General features: G+C 59.4%; 1 protein-coding gene across 1 annotated transcript in view; it reads right to left on the reverse strand.

Annotated features, from left to right (window-relative positions):
* ATP2B3 (ATPase plasma membrane Ca2+ transporting 3) overlaps window positions 1–16,102 on the reverse strand; it is a 50,389-nt gene that overhangs the window by 28,582 nt on the left and 5,705 nt on the right. The window contains exons 4-15 of the mRNA XM_042783171.1: window positions 15,819–15,944; window positions 15,478–15,603; window positions 13,097–13,138; window positions 11,518–11,682; window positions 10,646–10,860; window positions 9,066–9,308; window positions 8,453–8,694; window positions 7,388–7,622; window positions 4,152–4,331; window positions 3,647–3,734; window positions 3,026–3,132; window positions 1,537–1,728 (exon numbers count right to left, since the gene is read on the reverse strand). Of these exons, the coding sequence (XP_042639105.1) occupies window positions 1,537–1,728; window positions 3,026–3,132; window positions 3,647–3,734; window positions 4,152–4,331; window positions 7,388–7,622; window positions 8,453–8,694; window positions 9,066–9,308; window positions 10,646–10,860; window positions 11,518–11,682; window positions 13,097–13,138; window positions 15,478–15,603; window positions 15,819–15,944 (1,961 nt within the window). The remainder of the gene's footprint in view (window positions 1–1,536; window positions 1,729–3,025; window positions 3,133–3,646; window positions 3,735–4,151; window positions 4,332–7,387; window positions 7,623–8,452; window positions 8,695–9,065; window positions 9,309–10,645; window positions 10,861–11,517; window positions 11,683–13,096; window positions 13,139–15,477; window positions 15,604–15,818; window positions 15,945–16,102) is intronic.

Raw genomic sequence — 16,102 nt, forward strand, 5'->3', positions numbered from 1 at the left:
AAGGAAGGTTGGGCAATCCTACTTCCGTAGTGATACTGCCTCGGAAACCCAAGGAGGGGTCGCTATGAGTCAGGGCTGACTCGACGGCACATAACAACAATAACAACAACAACAACAACAATCTTAAACCTAAAACCTTAAACCCAAACTACCCCCTGAAGTCCTCTTTAAAGAATGTTTCCCTTGAGCAACTCAAAACGTTTGGAGAAGAAGCTTACAGGGCAGCGAGTTTATGCTAATTTCACAATAATAAGAAGAAATAAACAATAAATTTCAAAAGTGGCCCAATTCAGGTTTTCTCTCACCTGGTGCTGGCAATCTAAGTAGCAAGGTTAGAAACCCCAGTTAGCTACCTGAGGCCAGGAAATGGCCTGACTGACAGGGCAACAGATGGGCAGGTGCTCACAGGGCTCCCACACCAAAGAGGGCAGGAAAAGGCAGAGTCGGAACTTGACCTTCCTTCTTGTTATCTCCTCTGACTTGGTTAAAATCACCCTCACAGAATCCAGACACAAAGAAATCGCATCTCGGGTGATTCCTGTTGTACAAAATGCCCAGAGCTGGCAGAGCCACAGAGACAGAAGTGGGCGCCAGGGCCTGGGCGGATGCGGGCTGAGTGCTGACGGGCCCAGCAGTGGTTGCACACCACGGTGGATGCACTCAAAGCCATGAAATTTACCTCAATTAAGAAAACGAAGCCTCGGAGGGGTCAAGTTGACGGGTAACTAACTACATTAACTACCCGCCAGGTTGATCCCAACACTCAGCAGTGGGGAGCAGGGGCCTGCTTGTAAAGGGGAGAAGGGTCCTCCAGAAATTGAACGCAGCCCAGCAACTTCCCTCCTGAAGACAGACCCAAGGGACTTGAAAGCAGGAACACAAACAGCTCCGTGTACACCCATGTACTTCACAGCCTCATTCACAGCGGCCAAAAGGTGGGCACAGCCCACCCACGTGGCCATCAGGAGATGATGGCTAAACACAGTGTGGGCCAGGCGCACAATGGAGTACTCCCCAGCCACGAGGAGGAAGGCAGTCTTGATATGTGTTCTGACGTGAACACTGGAAACCTGCTCAACGAAGCAAGGGCTGTATCGGACGGTCCACTTACATCCAGACGAGGACCGCACAGAGTCTTAACATAGAGAGGATGCTGGGGGCTGGGAGAATGGGGAGGGACTGCTTAATGGGTCCAGGGTCTCCTTTCGGGGTGATGGCAGTCATCTGGAACTAGACGGTGGCGACAGGCTGCATAACCATGTACCCTAACAACCACTGAACTGTCCACTCTAAAAGGGTGACGTTTTGGTTTGTAAAGTTTATCTAAATTTAAAAAAATGAGCATCAAAAGTCAATCAATCAATCAATCAATCAGCTGCCCCCCTGACCTGGCGCTCAGCCTGAGCCCTACAGACTGATGGAACCCATGAGCACCTGCCTCAGTCCAGGGTTCTGGCTTGTGGTCTGGACGGGGTTCTGTGTCTGTGGAGATGGGGGCCAAGTTCAGGTGCGGCCAGGCCCTGCCCTGGTGCCTACCTGAGTGATGCAGGCTCCTGTGAAGGCCACAATCACAGCCACCACGTTGACTGTCAGCTGGAACTGCAAGAACTTGGAGATGCTGTCATAGACGTTGCGCCCCCACATCACCGCCTTGACAATGCTGGTGAAGTTGTCATCTGTCAGGATGATGTCAGAGGCCTCCTTGGCCACGTCCGTCCCTGCAATGCCCTGGGGCATGTACACATACACATGGTGTCCAATGGGGACCCCTTCCTCGCCCCCCTCGATCACCCACTGGACGCTGCCTCTGCCCTTCCCTTCAAAACCAAGCTCCCCGCAGCTGGGAACGTCCTTGTGCATGTCGCCTGTTGGCCAATGAACAGCAAGTTGCCTCACATTAGCACGGCCAAGTGCACCTCCAGTGACACACTTCTAAGACCCAGCCACTGCAACATGGCACCGGCCAACCTTGTGCCCCATCGTAGCATCCTCAAGAGGCCTGCTTTCCGGAGGAGCTCCCTCCAGTGTGGGGTGGGAGGCCTTTGGTGAAGTGCAGGCACAGCTATGTCTGGAGAAGACGGCACCAGCTGGCTGTTTGGTGGCTTTATGGCAGCCGCCCCTCGCCTGCCCTCTGTAGGGCCGGAGGTTGTGTTCAACCACGTGGGCAATGAATCAACCAAGTGTGCCTACGAAATAACAGCCTGGTAAAATCTCTGGACACAGAAGCTCCCATGTGCTTCCTGGCTGGTGACAGACATCGACGCTGGAAGGTGACATGTCCCTGAGGACACAAGAGCTGTGCCCTGGGGACCTGCTCAGGCCTCATGCTATGTGTCTCCTCTATAATGAAGCTGCTTTTTCTGAGAGCTGTGAGTCGGCCTCACGAGGGATCAAACCCCAGGGCACGGTGGGAACCCTGCATCTGTAGCCAGCAAGTGCAGGTTCCTGGTGGCCCCTGAGCTGGCAACTTATGTCATGGGGGGTAGTGGGAACCCTGCCTTGGTAGCCAGTTGGTCGGAAGTGTGGGTGGCCTGGCAACTCCTCACACCTGCGGCTCCATCTGAAGTCTCTGGCAAACCGGGCAGGTTCCCTGTACCATCTGACCTAGCTCTGGTAGCCAGGGCCAGAGAGCCACTACACGGCAGTGATAGTGCTGACAAAGTGACACTTAAGGACACCACTAATCTGACTTGGGGCCAGGAGTCCTGCTTAGACGAAGGGTTCCTTTAGGTGAACAGGAAACGGGGTGACGGCAGGCAGGCACCATGACTGACATACCACTTCCCTCACCCTCGGCAGTGAGGGTGGACCCGCTGTCACCTTGGGTGTCATCACACCAAATACCTTTCAACAAGTCACATGTGTGTCCCTTGAGTGGCTAGGATGTGAGAGAAAGAACCTTCCAGCACCCTACCACCTGCCCCAACACTGGCTCTCACCTTCCGGCACAAAGCTAACGGCAGGGAGACCCAAAGGCCACCCTGCTGTGTGCCATGCCGAGGACGGTCTGGGGAGGGTGACTCACCATGGCAAAGCCCACATCGGCTTTCTTGAGGGCTGGCCCATCGTTGGTGCCATCTCCGGTCACGGCCACCACTTGCCTCTGCTCCCCGGTCGTGCTGTCAATAATCCCTGGAACACAGGGGTGGAGGGGGAAGGGCTGGCACCACTGGTCCCCCTAGACCTGCATCACCCAGCTTGGGGCCTGCTGTGCCTACCAGCCCCAACCTTCAGTGGCTCCCTGTCACCTGTGGGATCAAGAGACTTAACCAGACAGCCCCCCATCTCCTTCCTCCCACCCCCCACTGCCTGTGGGGACTGCTGTGCAGGGGCAGGAGGGGATACAGGTGATGTGATTTGCCAGAAGGGGGGCCCAGTTCCCCAAATGCCTCCCCCTTGGGGTCACTATGTGACTTCCACAAATGACCCCTCTCCTGGGCCTCAGCTGCCTGTCTTCTACATCAAGGGGGTGGGCAGCTGGCGTATATTCCCATCGAGTTGGCCAGGTCCTCTGGGTCCCTAAATGCTGGTGTTGCTGGGCCCCACTAGTTTCGACTAGTGCCAGGTCTAGAGCCGGGGACCCTGGCTCCCACCCTGGGAGGGCAATGAGTGGGGCGAGCGTGGGGGGCGTAGCAAGCTTGCTTACCTTTGACCAGGGTGTGTTTGTCGGTGGGAGAAGAACGGGCAAGGACCCTCAGTTTGGGCCACACCTTGTCCAGCCGCTCCTGTTCTATCTGAGGGAGGGGAATACATGGAACAGAGTTCAGGTGGAGGCCCGGGCGGGGTGAGGAGGGGAGGGGCAGGGCCAGGTGATGTGAAGAAACAGCCAGATCTCTGGACCAAGGAGGGCAGAGGTCCAGCAGCCCCCCAGTAACAACACAGTCAGCCAAAAGGCTGCTGGCCTGGCCGAGCAGGAACTTGGCCTCCATCGCCAAGGACACAGAACCCCACCCAGACCACAAAGGGGCTGGAGGCCGCTTGTCCTCTTGGCCTTCCCCAGAGAATCCTGAAACATGCTTGTCTCTTAACCCCCTGGTCTGAGCTAGGACTTGAACTGCCTCCCAGCACCACGTGTCTTGAATGGCATGGGCCCAGGGGTGTGGCCTAGGGGCGCATCGTGCAGGAGTGAGGCCTTTGAGGAGCGGGACTACCTCGCCCTTCTCATTGCGGATCCTCCAGTTGAATTCCTTCCCCTCCAGGCAGAGAAAGTCCTCCGCAGGCTGGATAATGCCGCACTTGGCTGCGATGGCCCGGGCAGTGTTGATGTTGTCCCCAGTCACCATACGCACGGTGATGCCAGCACGCTGGCATTTGCGGATAGCTTCAGGGACCTAGAGGAGCCGGGGAAGTGGGTGTCAGGGCTCCAGAAAGCCAGGCTGGTGTCCCCAGTGGAGGGGCCAGCCCAGAGCAGTGGACCTCCCTCAAGCCCTCAGGCCCTCAGGCTGCCTTTTCTGGGTGCCACCTTCACTGAGCCAGGCCCTGAGTGTGTGGTCCTAAGGACCCAGGCCCCATCATGGTGGGGAGGCTAGGCTGTGGGTTCATCTGGCTCCGTCACCCTCATTTCACAGCTGGGTAAACTGAGGCCCGGAGACAGGGAGCCTGTGTTGTGGAGACCCACACTACAATGTTTGTTCTAAACAAGAATCGGAAGGGATTGCCCTGTCCGTTCGGGGTTCCACCCCAGGGCGGGCAGCCAGCCATCAGCTGGCAGGTGGCCAAGCCCTGGGCCCCTCTGTCACTTGCCTGTCTGTCTCAACAATTCCAGCCCTAAGCCTTCCTTCTAAGGATGGACTCTTTCTGAGGTGGTCCTTTTACATGCTGGGGGGTTCTCACCACTTGCTGGGGGCATGAAAATGCCTTTTCATTTTCAAATATAGCATTAGGTCCCAGGAGAACAGAACGAGGGCTCACACCTAGAGCAACAGCAGCCACTAGACCAGCCAGGAGGCGGGAACAGAGGGGACAGGACCTGAGACTGCAGGGGGTGCGGTGGGTGATGCCACAGACTGGGGCGGGGTGGACAAGGAGCCAGACCTAGGGCCGTGAGTGCCAGGTTGGGGGCAGCAATGTCTGAGGATAGCCCCCACAGGCAGCCTTACTGTGGCAGCCTCAGGGACCCTCGCTGAGCCCAAGGGGGGGGGGGTCACAAGAGCGTGCACGTGCCGGGTGGAGAAGCAGGTGCCGGCGAGGAGGGAAGCAGAGTTCAGGTACCCCCCTCACCCCAAGAGTGCCCATGGGAGGCGATCATGGGCGGGCCCGGGTCTGAAATCTAGGAGGGTGTGCGAGCTCAGCCAGAGAGAGACAAGAGAGAGGGACCCCGCTCAGGCTGTGACAGTGACGCGATGACCCCTGCAAAATGGCCCGAAGGACGAACCCGGCAAGAGTCCACCCACAGCGAAAGGGGCTGCACCCTGTGCCTCTAGCTCAGGGACTCTGCCTGCTCTTTGGGGAGCCTCAGCTGGGGAGACAACATGCCTGCTGGGCCCGATCATCTGGAAGGCAGCCCTCTGCTGCCACCAAGTGGCCGTCGTGAGAAATTGAAGACCTGGGAGCAGCTACCTCTCTCCGGGCTTGCCCTAAGCTCAGCTGGGCAGGGCCATCACTGCGGCAGCAAAGAAGGCAGGGCCTCCCTCATGGGACTCGCTGGCCAGAGTCCTTCCTCCCCGGCTTTGCTGCCAGCCAGCCCCGTCCCGCCTGCCACATGCTCCTCCGGCCATCCTCTGGCCTCAGCAGGTGACCCACGGTCTGTGCACTCTCCTTGCCAGCAGCGCGGGCACTCAGGTGAGCCTGCCTGCGCCCTTCTCGACCAGTCGGGGAGCCTACCTCCCTAGCCTGGACTCTCAGGCCCAGGTAGGAGCTGTCCTTGCGCCCCTCCACCAAGGCCAGTCTGGATCAAGAACCCACAGCCCCTCTCCCTGCCTCTGCGGCTGACCAGGAGGACAGCTATTGAGTCTGCCTCGGGAGTGGTTCATGGCCTCTTCCCACCCTGAACTTCTGCCCTGAACCCCACCACTGAGTCTACAGGGCACTGCTCTCCTGGTCACTGTCTACATCAGACAGCTTCTCAAAGGCAAACTTACACAAACGGTAACACCCCACTGCTGAGAACCCAGGGCAGATGGGCCTCAGCAGGAGTCCTGACCTTGACCAGGAGAAGGGCCGGGACTCCCCACACCAATGTGTGGCTGTTCCAGAAGGTTCCTCCCTCCCTCCCCTCTTCTGGCCTCATTTGAGCGTCTGTAAATGAGTGACTTGGACCAGAGGTGGACCGCCACAATAGTCCTTCTGAGGAGCAGGGGAGCCCGGCTCCTAGACCATCTCTGAGACTGAACGCGGAGCAGGCGGAGGGTGGGGTGCTGGTGTGGAGATATGGCCTTGCCCAGGGTCTAGGACCACTCCAAACAGGAGCTCTTGGCTTCCTGAAGCCCCAGCAAGCCACCCCTCGGCCACCATCCCTGCCCTCTCTGGCTGGTCTCAGAGGGCTCCCTCTGTCCAGGCAGCGGCCCGTCCTCCTCAGAACTCTGGCTCAGCTAACGAGCTGTGGCTGCTGCTTGGACTGGGCTCTCCCCACCTCAAGGGTCTCCCATATTAAAAACCCAACTAGCCCTCCCCACCTTGCCTTCGCGCCACTCCCTGCCCAGCTGGGAGTTCTCCTGTTCCCTTGGCAGAGAACCTGTAGGAGCAGGGGTCTACGCAGGCTGGCTCCCAGCCTCCTCACTCCTGTGAGCTCTTCCTTACCCACCAGCCTCTGCTCCACTATTGCTCCGGTGGGGTGGCCCTTGATTGGCTCCCTCCCTGCCTGGCCCTTTCCTTGCAGGCCCCTCTGCAGGCTTCTCAGAGCTCTACTCCAGCTGCACGCCCACCCCAGTGACAGCCAGAGAAAGATGCTTCTAGAATCTCACTCCTGACAAGACTTTGACTCTGAGCCCGCTATTCTGACAGGCCCAATCAAACCCTTGGCCAAGAACCTCCCACCAGCCCCCAAGCCCACGTCCCCTCTGTCTTCCTGGCCCAGCTTTCCCCCCGGGTTCTCCATCCCTGGCTCCTCCCTGTCCCTTGCCCTCCCCCCATCAGTCCTGTTAGGGGCGGCTTCACCTAAGCCCCTGCCTTCAAGGTCCTCTCTGTCCCCACTCACCCAGTGGAAAGAAGGTGGAGCCTAACATGGATAGACCTGAAAGCAGGAGCCCAGGCCCCCTGAAGCCCCCTGCTATGGCCCCACCACCCAATGTAGGCAGGCCAGCCACAGTTTGCTCTGCCTGTAACCTATAACCCCAGTGGGAAGCCGCCTGACAGCCTAGGAGGGCGAGGAAAAGGGCAGTCCTCCCCCGGCACGTTCTGGACCAGTGTGCCCAGCTTCGAACAGGAGCTCAGAGGGGGACACACCTACCTCAGGCCGCACGGGGTCCTCAATGCCCACCACAGCGATGCAGGTGAGCTCGCCCACCACCTCGTTCTCGTTGTCCCACTCAGGCTCCTGGCCTGCGGAGAAGTCACGATAGGCAATGCAAATGGTACGGAGGCCGTCACAGGCCATGGGCTCAATGATCTTCTTCACCATCTCATCTTGGTCCCGGGGCCAGAAGCTACGCAGTTCACCATTGCTGTTTAAGATGCTGGAGCACCTAGCGTGGGAAACGGAGGAGACAAGAGGTGTGGGCTCTGGGACGAGGGCATGGATCTGATGGCTGGTGGGCTAAGTCACTTTCACCTCTCTGTGTTTTGGGCAAAGTCATGGGACATCGGCAAAAACCTAGTGGCACTGGAAAGGAACTTTAACTGGGTAGTCCAGATGGGACAAAGTGGAGAGTAGCAACCTCAGTCCAAGCTCTGATAACCCTGGAAGCTTCCAGAAGCTTTTCTCAGAAGGGAACAAGAGGGCTGGCAGGATTCAGAAGGGGAAGAGGTACCCTTTGTTGTGCTGGGCTGGGGGTGTTACGCCTAGGCAGAATTTAGGGGGACAGTGTTCTTGGGTGGCCGTGATCAGCAGAAGCCAAGGCACAGCCAGGTGGAGGTAAACTCAGGCTGTCCTGTTGTGCGAGAACAGAGCAAGATGAACCTGGAGGCCCTCAGAAGGCCAGCAACAAGCAGAGGGCATCATGAGGAGTTTCTCTTATCTGGATCTGTGTAAGAAGCCAAGTGACCAGGGGAGGGTGGGCGGGGACTGAGCAGGCTTAGAGGAGGTGGGCAGAGTGAGGGGCTCGGAGATGAGCTGGATGTCCGCACCCCGACTCATTTGTAACACCTTCAAGACAGAATTCACAGACCATACGATTCGTCCCTTGGACACATACAATTCAATGGTATTCAGTGTATTCACATCACAGATGTGCACAAACCATGGGCCCTATAGAATTCCAGAAGTTTCTACTGGCCCCCAAAGAAACCATGGACCTTTACCTGTGCCCTGCCCCCAGCCCTAAGCCTCCTTGTGCCTTCCCGGCTGCCTACTCACTTTTTGAGGAGGATTTCTGAGGCCCCCTTGCTGAAGAGGCGGAAGGCACCATCAGGCAGGCGGATGACCGTGCTCATGGACTTGCGGACCGAGTTGAAGGTGTACACTTTGTAAAGCTTGTCTTCCGGAATCTGCTCCCGCACGGGCTGGAAGTCCTGCTTGAGGTCCAGGACAAACCCCAGCAGGGCACACTCCGTTTTATTGCCCACTTGGCGTGGAAGGGCGCCTTCTTTCTCTGGAGGCTGCAAGGCAGAGAGAGCACCCATGGCACTGGGGCCCTGTGCCCCTCCTCCCTGCCGCCCCTGGGGCCCTGGCACCAGCCCAGCCACTGCCACCAGGTTGCTCAGCGTGTGGCAGGGAGCACGGGTGGGTCTCCTGTGTGGCCCGGATGGCTGTGCCCCAGCTGCAAAGTGACCCTCTGACAGGGAGCTCTCCATCTTTCCCTTGGCCTGGAAGGGGCAGGGGTCCTGGGGCCAGAGCATGCTGTCAGGCCAAGGCTGAGAGGAGGACGACAGCACCCCATGGACCACCCTACTCTAGTGAAAAGCTCTTGAGAGCTCACAGGGAGCCCCATGCCCACCCCTGGCCCGCTGCCTGCATGCTGGCGTCTCACTAGTATTTTGGTGGTGTAGGCACTGTTGATGGAGATGGCATGGACCAAGAGGTCGAGGATCTTGGGGTTGAGGGCGCTGGGGGCCGGGACCTCCTTGTAGTGGGTGTCCCCCAGGTAGGACTGGACCACGGTCATGCGGTTGGTGGTGAGCGTGCCCGTCTTGTCAGAGCAGATGGCTGTGGCGTTGCCCATGGTCTCACAGGCGTCCAGGTGGCGCACCAGGTTGTTGTCCTTCATCATTTTCTGAGAGAGGCACAGAGGAGGGCTTGGGTAGCCACTGTCTGAGTGGGCAGGGCCATGCCCAAAGGCATCCACCCCAACCTTCTCTAGTTCTCTGCTCTGCTCGGCCAGCTCCACACTGGGCGATACCAGCCCAGAGCAGAGATGGCAGCCACACACTCTCCCTGCCAGACTGAGCCAGCAATGCTGCAAGGCATCCCTTGGGAGGTGGCCACAAGCCAGGGTGTGTGACTGTGAGATGTGAGGAAGCCAAGCCACCAGGGCAGGCCCTTCCCCAGCCTTCCACCAGCACCTTCCCACCCCATCTCCTCTCCCACGGCTCCCCCACACCCCACCCACTGTCCCCCAGTGTCCTCCCCATCCAGCCTCTGCAAGCAACCCCTCCAGCCTCCTGCCACTGCACCTATCTTTCTGCCAAGGCCAAGCCCGCAGGGTCCTGTCCAACACCAGCTTCTTCCCAGCTGAATGGAGAGCCTGGGAGGCTCAGTGGGGGCACCGCCACCATCTGGCCTCCTGCTCCACCCCTCCCTGATTGTGCCCCACACCCTCCCAACACAAACATGTTAAGGAACCGCTCGCCCCGCAGTTTGCTGTCTGCACAACGGTAGCAAGGGATTCTTTTGTTTGTTTTCTTTTAGTGGTTGAGCCAATACGTCACGGATATGAGCAAAGCTAGAGAAACTGATTACAAAGGGGGCCTTCGGCCTTCTCAGCGCCAACACCCTTAGTGCTGTCCTGAGATCAGGTGTTCAAGTTTCGAGTGGTTTTATCTGGAAACGGGTTGCCTTTGGTTTCATTCCTTCACAGGAGACTTTGGGGTCGGTTTTTGTTGTTTTGCTTCCAGCGCTCTAAGGATGTGGTTCTGACGCCTCTTTTCAGACTCTAAAGATTCCCCACTTGCTTTGTTGGTAGCACGTCACCAATTTTGGTCTGGCTCAAAACAACTCAAAACCAAACTCCCTGCCATCAAGTCGATTCTGACTCACAGAGACCCCTACTGGGTGTCCAAGGCTGTGGATCTTTACGGAAGCAGACTGCCTCATCTTTCTTCCGCAGAGCAGCTGGTGGGTTCGAACCACCAACCTTTTGGTTAGCAGGCAAATGCCTTACATGCTACGCCACAAGCTCCTTCTGATCTAGCTGGGTGTGGCTTTCTCCATACTCGCCCTGTTTGACGATGAACTTCTTAAACGGGAAGCTCTGTCTTTATTTGGGAAAACGTTGGCTATGATTTCTTTGGTTTTATTGTGGTAAAAATACATACAACAAAACGTTTGCCATTTCAATGTGTTTGCCGTTTAAGGGTGCTCTGACAGCTACTGTAGGGGTATCATTGTTACCTTGACGGAGTAGGCTAAGGAGATGGTGACAGCCAGGGGCAGGCCCTCCGGGACGGCCACGACAAGCACGGTGACCCCGATGATGAAGAACTTCACGAAGTGCTGCACGTAGATGGGCGTGCACTCGGCCAGCCATGCCCGGCCGCCCACGACGAAGGTCTCAATGACAAAGTAAAGGACCAGGATGATCACAGTGATGGCGGACATCACCAGCCCTGCGAGGGGGAGGGGTGGTGAGTCGGGGCTTGGCCAGAACTGGACGTGCTCAGAGTGCACCCTTAGGGGCCTTTTGGAAAGGCCTCATGATCTGGTTCAAGTCTCAGGACAGACAGCTTGGGGTGTGGTGCAGCAGGGTGTGTGGCTGGCTCAGACGTGGTGTACGTCCCCTTCGGTGGCACCTCCAGGCCCACGTGGGGCAGAGCATGAGCAGCCAAGGCAGGCAACAGCAAGCGTTGGCCAGGCCTGAGAAGTGGTTCCAGCCTGCGGGCCTCATGCCTGGAGGCTCAGGTGGGAATTCTGACAGGTGACAGGTCTGTGTGTGACCTTGGGTGGGGTGCTATCTGTCCAGGCTTTGTTGTTGTTGTTGTTATGTGCCGTCAAGTCGGCCCCGACTCATAGCGACCCCTCCTTGGGTTTCCGAGGCAGTATCACTACGGAAGTAGGATTGCCCAACCTTCCTTCCGAGGAGTGGCTGGTGGGTTTGAACCGCCAGCCGTCTGGTTAGCAGGCAAGTGTCTTAGCCACTATGCTACCAGAGCTCCCCCTTTAGTGGAGTGGAATCACCCTCAGTGCCCCTTCCCCAGCCACACCTTTCCGGCCTGTCCTCACGCCATCGGCCCACCCAACTCTGATAGCCAGCAGGCCGCCCTTACCTGCTTTCCCGATCTGAACGGCCAGTTTCGTGAGCTTCCCCTGGAGAACCGACTTCTCCTTCTTGGGCACACTGGCTTTCTTCTTCTCCCGATCCTCCATCTCCCCACCCTCGGCGCTCTTCAGGGGCTGCATCTCCATGGCAACGGCCCCATCCTGCTTCTTGGCTGCACACAGAGGAAGCCCACAGCCCAGATGAGGACCAAGGCAGCCAGGCAAAGGGGCTTTCATGGGGGGACAGACTGTACCGCAGGAGAGGCAACGGGGTTCACAGGAAGATTCTCTTCACCTCCCTTCTCTGTCCCAGGTGCCATGAGGGACAGGAGGACAGACAGCACTGTCACAGCAAGGGCCTGGCCCAGGGACCATTCTCTCCCCCCATGTGCCCCAGGACCTGGTGCACCCTCCTCCTGCCCGGGCACCCCGCCCCTCAGGTACTCTCTCCTCCCATCAAGGGCCAGCTCAGCGGGTGGGTGGCCTCCTGACCCTCCTTCCTGCTACAGGCCGGTCAGAAACGAGCTGTCCTTGGGCCAGCCTCACTGCAGACTCCACCTGTCTCTCCTCCTTCTGTCCATCCTTTCATCCAACCCCTCTCCTCGCTCCTCCCTGATGGGTCTCCCCACCTTCTGTCTCATCACCCCCACATCCCTGTCCCAGCCCAGGCCTGTTACGCTCCAGCCTCACACACTCCCCAGCCTACTGTGCTCTCTCCAGGAACCCCAGGCCCCTCGACTTCACACGTCCCGACAGGATTATTCATTTCTACCCCACCTGCTTCCTCTTTCCCTCCGCAGGCAAGGGCATCCAAGCCTCAGTGTCCCTGGGCCCCCCCTTCTCCCGACCAGACTGGCCTCCAGCCTCCAGGCCTCCCATGCAGGCTCAGCTCCCCACACCACTGGCTCCTTCCCACCACCCTCAGCTAGCAGTCAAGGCCACACGGCCAGCTGGGCCACAGCTCTCAAGCAGGAGCTCCATGTACTGCCGCTTCCCAGCGCTCTTCCAACTCAGGGCTCCAGCTGTCGGGCTGGCCTTGCCCCAGATGGCCTCCCAGGCCCCTCCCCTCCCCGGGCCAGCTGGCCCACCTGATCCTTCAGGTTTGCCATGGTCCCTGGGTCCCTGCATCTGTCCTTCTCTGGCCTGGACCTTCCCAGTGCTCAGAAGTGGCCACTGACAGCCCTTCCTGTTGGTCCTGGAGGCATCAGCTTCTACCTTGAGCCTACTCCTGCAACCCAGCCATCCAGTCCCTCAGGCAGAGTATCAGGGCATCCCACGCTTCCGGGGCCTGAGAGGATCGCTACTCTGTCCCCACCAGCTAAAAGGCACAACAAAAGGTGCCCCAGGAACCGCCAACCCAAGACTCTGGCTACATGTAGGCCTCAGTTTCCTCATCTGCTGGCTGATAGCATTGGCGGGTAGGTGTGCCTCTCCTCGGCTGCTCAGGGATGCACAGTGGGACCTGCTCTCCTGCTGTCCTCCTGCCACTAAGGCAGCCCTGCCCTCCCCAACCCCCTGCGACCCACCCCCTGCCCAGGCTCCAGCTGGGCATCGGTGCCCTTGACCAGCAGGGGCGGTGCGGATTACCTTTGGTCTGGCTACTCTCCATCGCCCCATCCTGCTGCTTGCCTACAACAGGAAGAGGAACGACAGACACCGAGACTTGAGCACGTCGACAAGGCCCTGACGCACACATGCGCACGCGCACACAGAGGATGGAGGACAGAGGTGGAGCCAGCGACCAAACAGAAAAGGGGGGTGGGAGGGAGGAGGAGAAGGGCCTGAGCGCCACCCCAGGGGTCAGGTGGCCTGGTAGGGTTTGGGATGCAGAGGTGGGGACTCCAACTGCTGGTGGCCTTGACCAGTGTCCTGTACCACGGGTCAGCCTGCTGCCCCACACACATCTGAGGGCAGGATGTCCACTCCTTCTCTGGGCTTCCTGAGCAAGACTACAGGCTCTGGGTGGCCCCTGGGTTTGGTGGGCACATGTGGCCAGCAGCAAGGGATTTCCCGCTGCCACTGGGTGTTAGAGCTACCAGACACCTGTGTCGGCATGGCCACCGGAAGCAGGGCCCCACCCAGCTGGAACTTCTGCGTCCCCAAGAGCCATCCAAAGGGCATTACGCAGATGGCTTCTAAGCCCTGGTAGCTGTCAACCCTGCCCAGACACTTGCCACCGCTGCCAGCCAGGCTGGACGGGGAGCCGTTCAGGTGGGGAGTCTCAGGCAGGGTCTGCTGCCCTTCTCCAGAGAGAGGTGTGGGGACGCCAGCCCAACCCAGACAAGGCCCAGGGCCCACCCCCTTTGCTGCCCCGTGGACCCCCAGGGAGCTCCCTGTGGGGGCTCTGGGCTGAGCTCTTCAGGGTGGGTATGGGCCCCGGTACCAAGGCTCTTGTAGGGAGTGGGCCTGGCCTGCCAGCAGCAGGGGGGTGCCCACACTCAGACTACCCACCTCCAGCAGCAAGGAGGTCCCTACTAGGCAAGGCAGCCTAGGGCTGGGGCCACTGTGTCTCTCCTTATACTCACCTAAGGGTGGCTCCCCTGTCCCTGGGTTGCTGGGGGAAGGGGAGGACAAGCCAATCACACCTGTTCTCTTGCCCCAAGCCACCAAGACTGACTGAGGCTGCACCAGCTCACGCCCTGGGCTTCTGGAAGGAAGCAGATACCCCCTCCCCGACGTGTGCACTTCCTTTGTCCTTCTGGGTGACCCAGATGGCTTCTCTCTGGCCCTGTATGAGCTCAGACAGGGTGGCAAGGGGCAGCCTTGAAGGTGGCTTGCCCTATGGCTTTCCCTTAACACCATCCTTCTGTCCTGATGCCTCCACATAACACTGCCACACTCCTTCCAAGATGCCCCTGCTTTCTTAACACCCCGGGAGGCCAAACCCAGGGAGCAGTGTCAGCGGGCACCCACCACTGGGGGTCAGGTGGTGTTGGATGAGGGTGGAGAGGACAGGCCACCTGTTGTCCCGTGGGCCCCTCACCCCTCCATCTTTGCCATCCCCTCCACTTCCTGGACACAACATGCAGTGAAGGTGCTGCAGTGGTCAGCCATTGCTGGCCGAATGGCCCCACATGCCAGCCAGTGCCCCCGACACTACAACCTCTCTGCTCAAGTCACCTCTGTCTACACAGGGTCCCTGGAAGTGTGGGCGGGACAAAGCAAGCTGCAGGGGGTGGAGGAGCCCAGTCCTCCTTGGTCCCTGCACTGACATGACCTCCTGTGATGGAGGCTCTCGCTCCAGAAAGGCCCCAGGGAAGTCCCCGGACGCCCTCGTCCCTCTCTGCTCCAGCCTGTTCTGAGGCCTGGAGCTCCGACTGAGGTGGGAGGAGGCGGCAGGGTGGCCATGTGCCAGAGAGGCCCAGGCCTCTGTGGAATGGAACTGGGCTCAGAAGACCTAAGCCCTGGTGGCATGCCCTGCTCTGCCCACCCCACCTTCCTCTGGCCCTAGAGGAGGCTACTGCAGCCCCCTTTGGGGACCCCTGTCCCCTCAACCCTGCCTACCAGGCCTTGCTTGGGAGCCCCTCAACTCTGCATAAAGCCCGGGGCGCTCAGGACCGGACCTGGAGCCAGCCTGCTCAGGACCTGGGGGTTGGCCACTCCTGAGGATGGGTGTGAGGCCTCCAGCAGCACCCCCCGTGTTGGGGCAGCTTTGCTCCCTCTGATCCCACTCTTGCCACCTCCACCCAGCCAACACCTTTCTCAGCTAAGAAGTCCCAGAAGACCTCAGGAAGCGCAGCCTAAGGGGAGCTTAAGGAACTGGGGGCGCCCTGTAGGCTCTAGGCAAAGACTGTAGGAGAGGGGGTCCCCGAGAGGAATCAGAAGGCAGGGAGTGCCCTCTCAAACCCTGAGGGCTGGCTCTCCTCAAAGCCAGGACTGGGCTGGCAGGGGGCTGGTGAAGGGCAGGCAGGTGTGCGGAAGGAGTGCCAGCCCCCAGGGCACCAGCAACGGGGGCCACCTCCGCTCACCTTTCTTCTCCTTCCTCTCCTCCTCCTCCCCGCCAGCTCCGAGCAAAGTGAAGATGATGCCTGTCTGGGAGTTCACCCCCACAGCCGTCACCACCATTCTTCCAGAACCTTCCATGACATGAGTGCCTGGCACAGCAACAGAGAGCAACCGAGATTGTGATTTGCAGGAACGGTAGGAGGCATCTTAGGAGCCGGGATGCAGGGCCTGCCTGGCCTCTGCCTTTCTGTCCTATGGGGGTAAACGCTGACCCCTTCCCCTGGGGCCGCCAGCCCGGTTCCCATGCTTCTGCTCTGGCCTGGGTCAGGACCCATGGTCCGGCGGCCCGTCCGCCTGTCCTCACCTGAGAGCAGCATGGGGTCTTTGTCGGCTGACTTGCGCACATGGTCCGACTCTCCGGTCAGGGAGCTCTCGTCAATCTTGAGGTCGTTGCCCTGGATCAGCACGCCATCGGCAGGCAGCAGGTCCCCTAGAGGCCAGGCAGGACAATGGGCCCGGGCAGCCACCACCTCCAGAGCCCTGTCTCTGCCATCTCCCAGGGCAGGGGCCGGCCCCCTGGTGGACCGCAGGATGGGACTTGGGGGCCCTCTTCCTTCTGTCTCCTCCTTTCTGGAGGCCCCACCCCCA

Source organism: Orycteropus afer, unplaced genomic scaffold (assembly GCF_000298275.1).
Source record: "Orycteropus afer afer isolate SDZICR_OR568_19922 unplaced genomic scaffold, OryAfe1.0 scaffold00713, whole genome shotgun sequence".
NCBI classification, from domain to species: Eukaryota; Metazoa; Chordata; class Mammalia; order Tubulidentata; family Orycteropodidae; genus Orycteropus; species Orycteropus afer.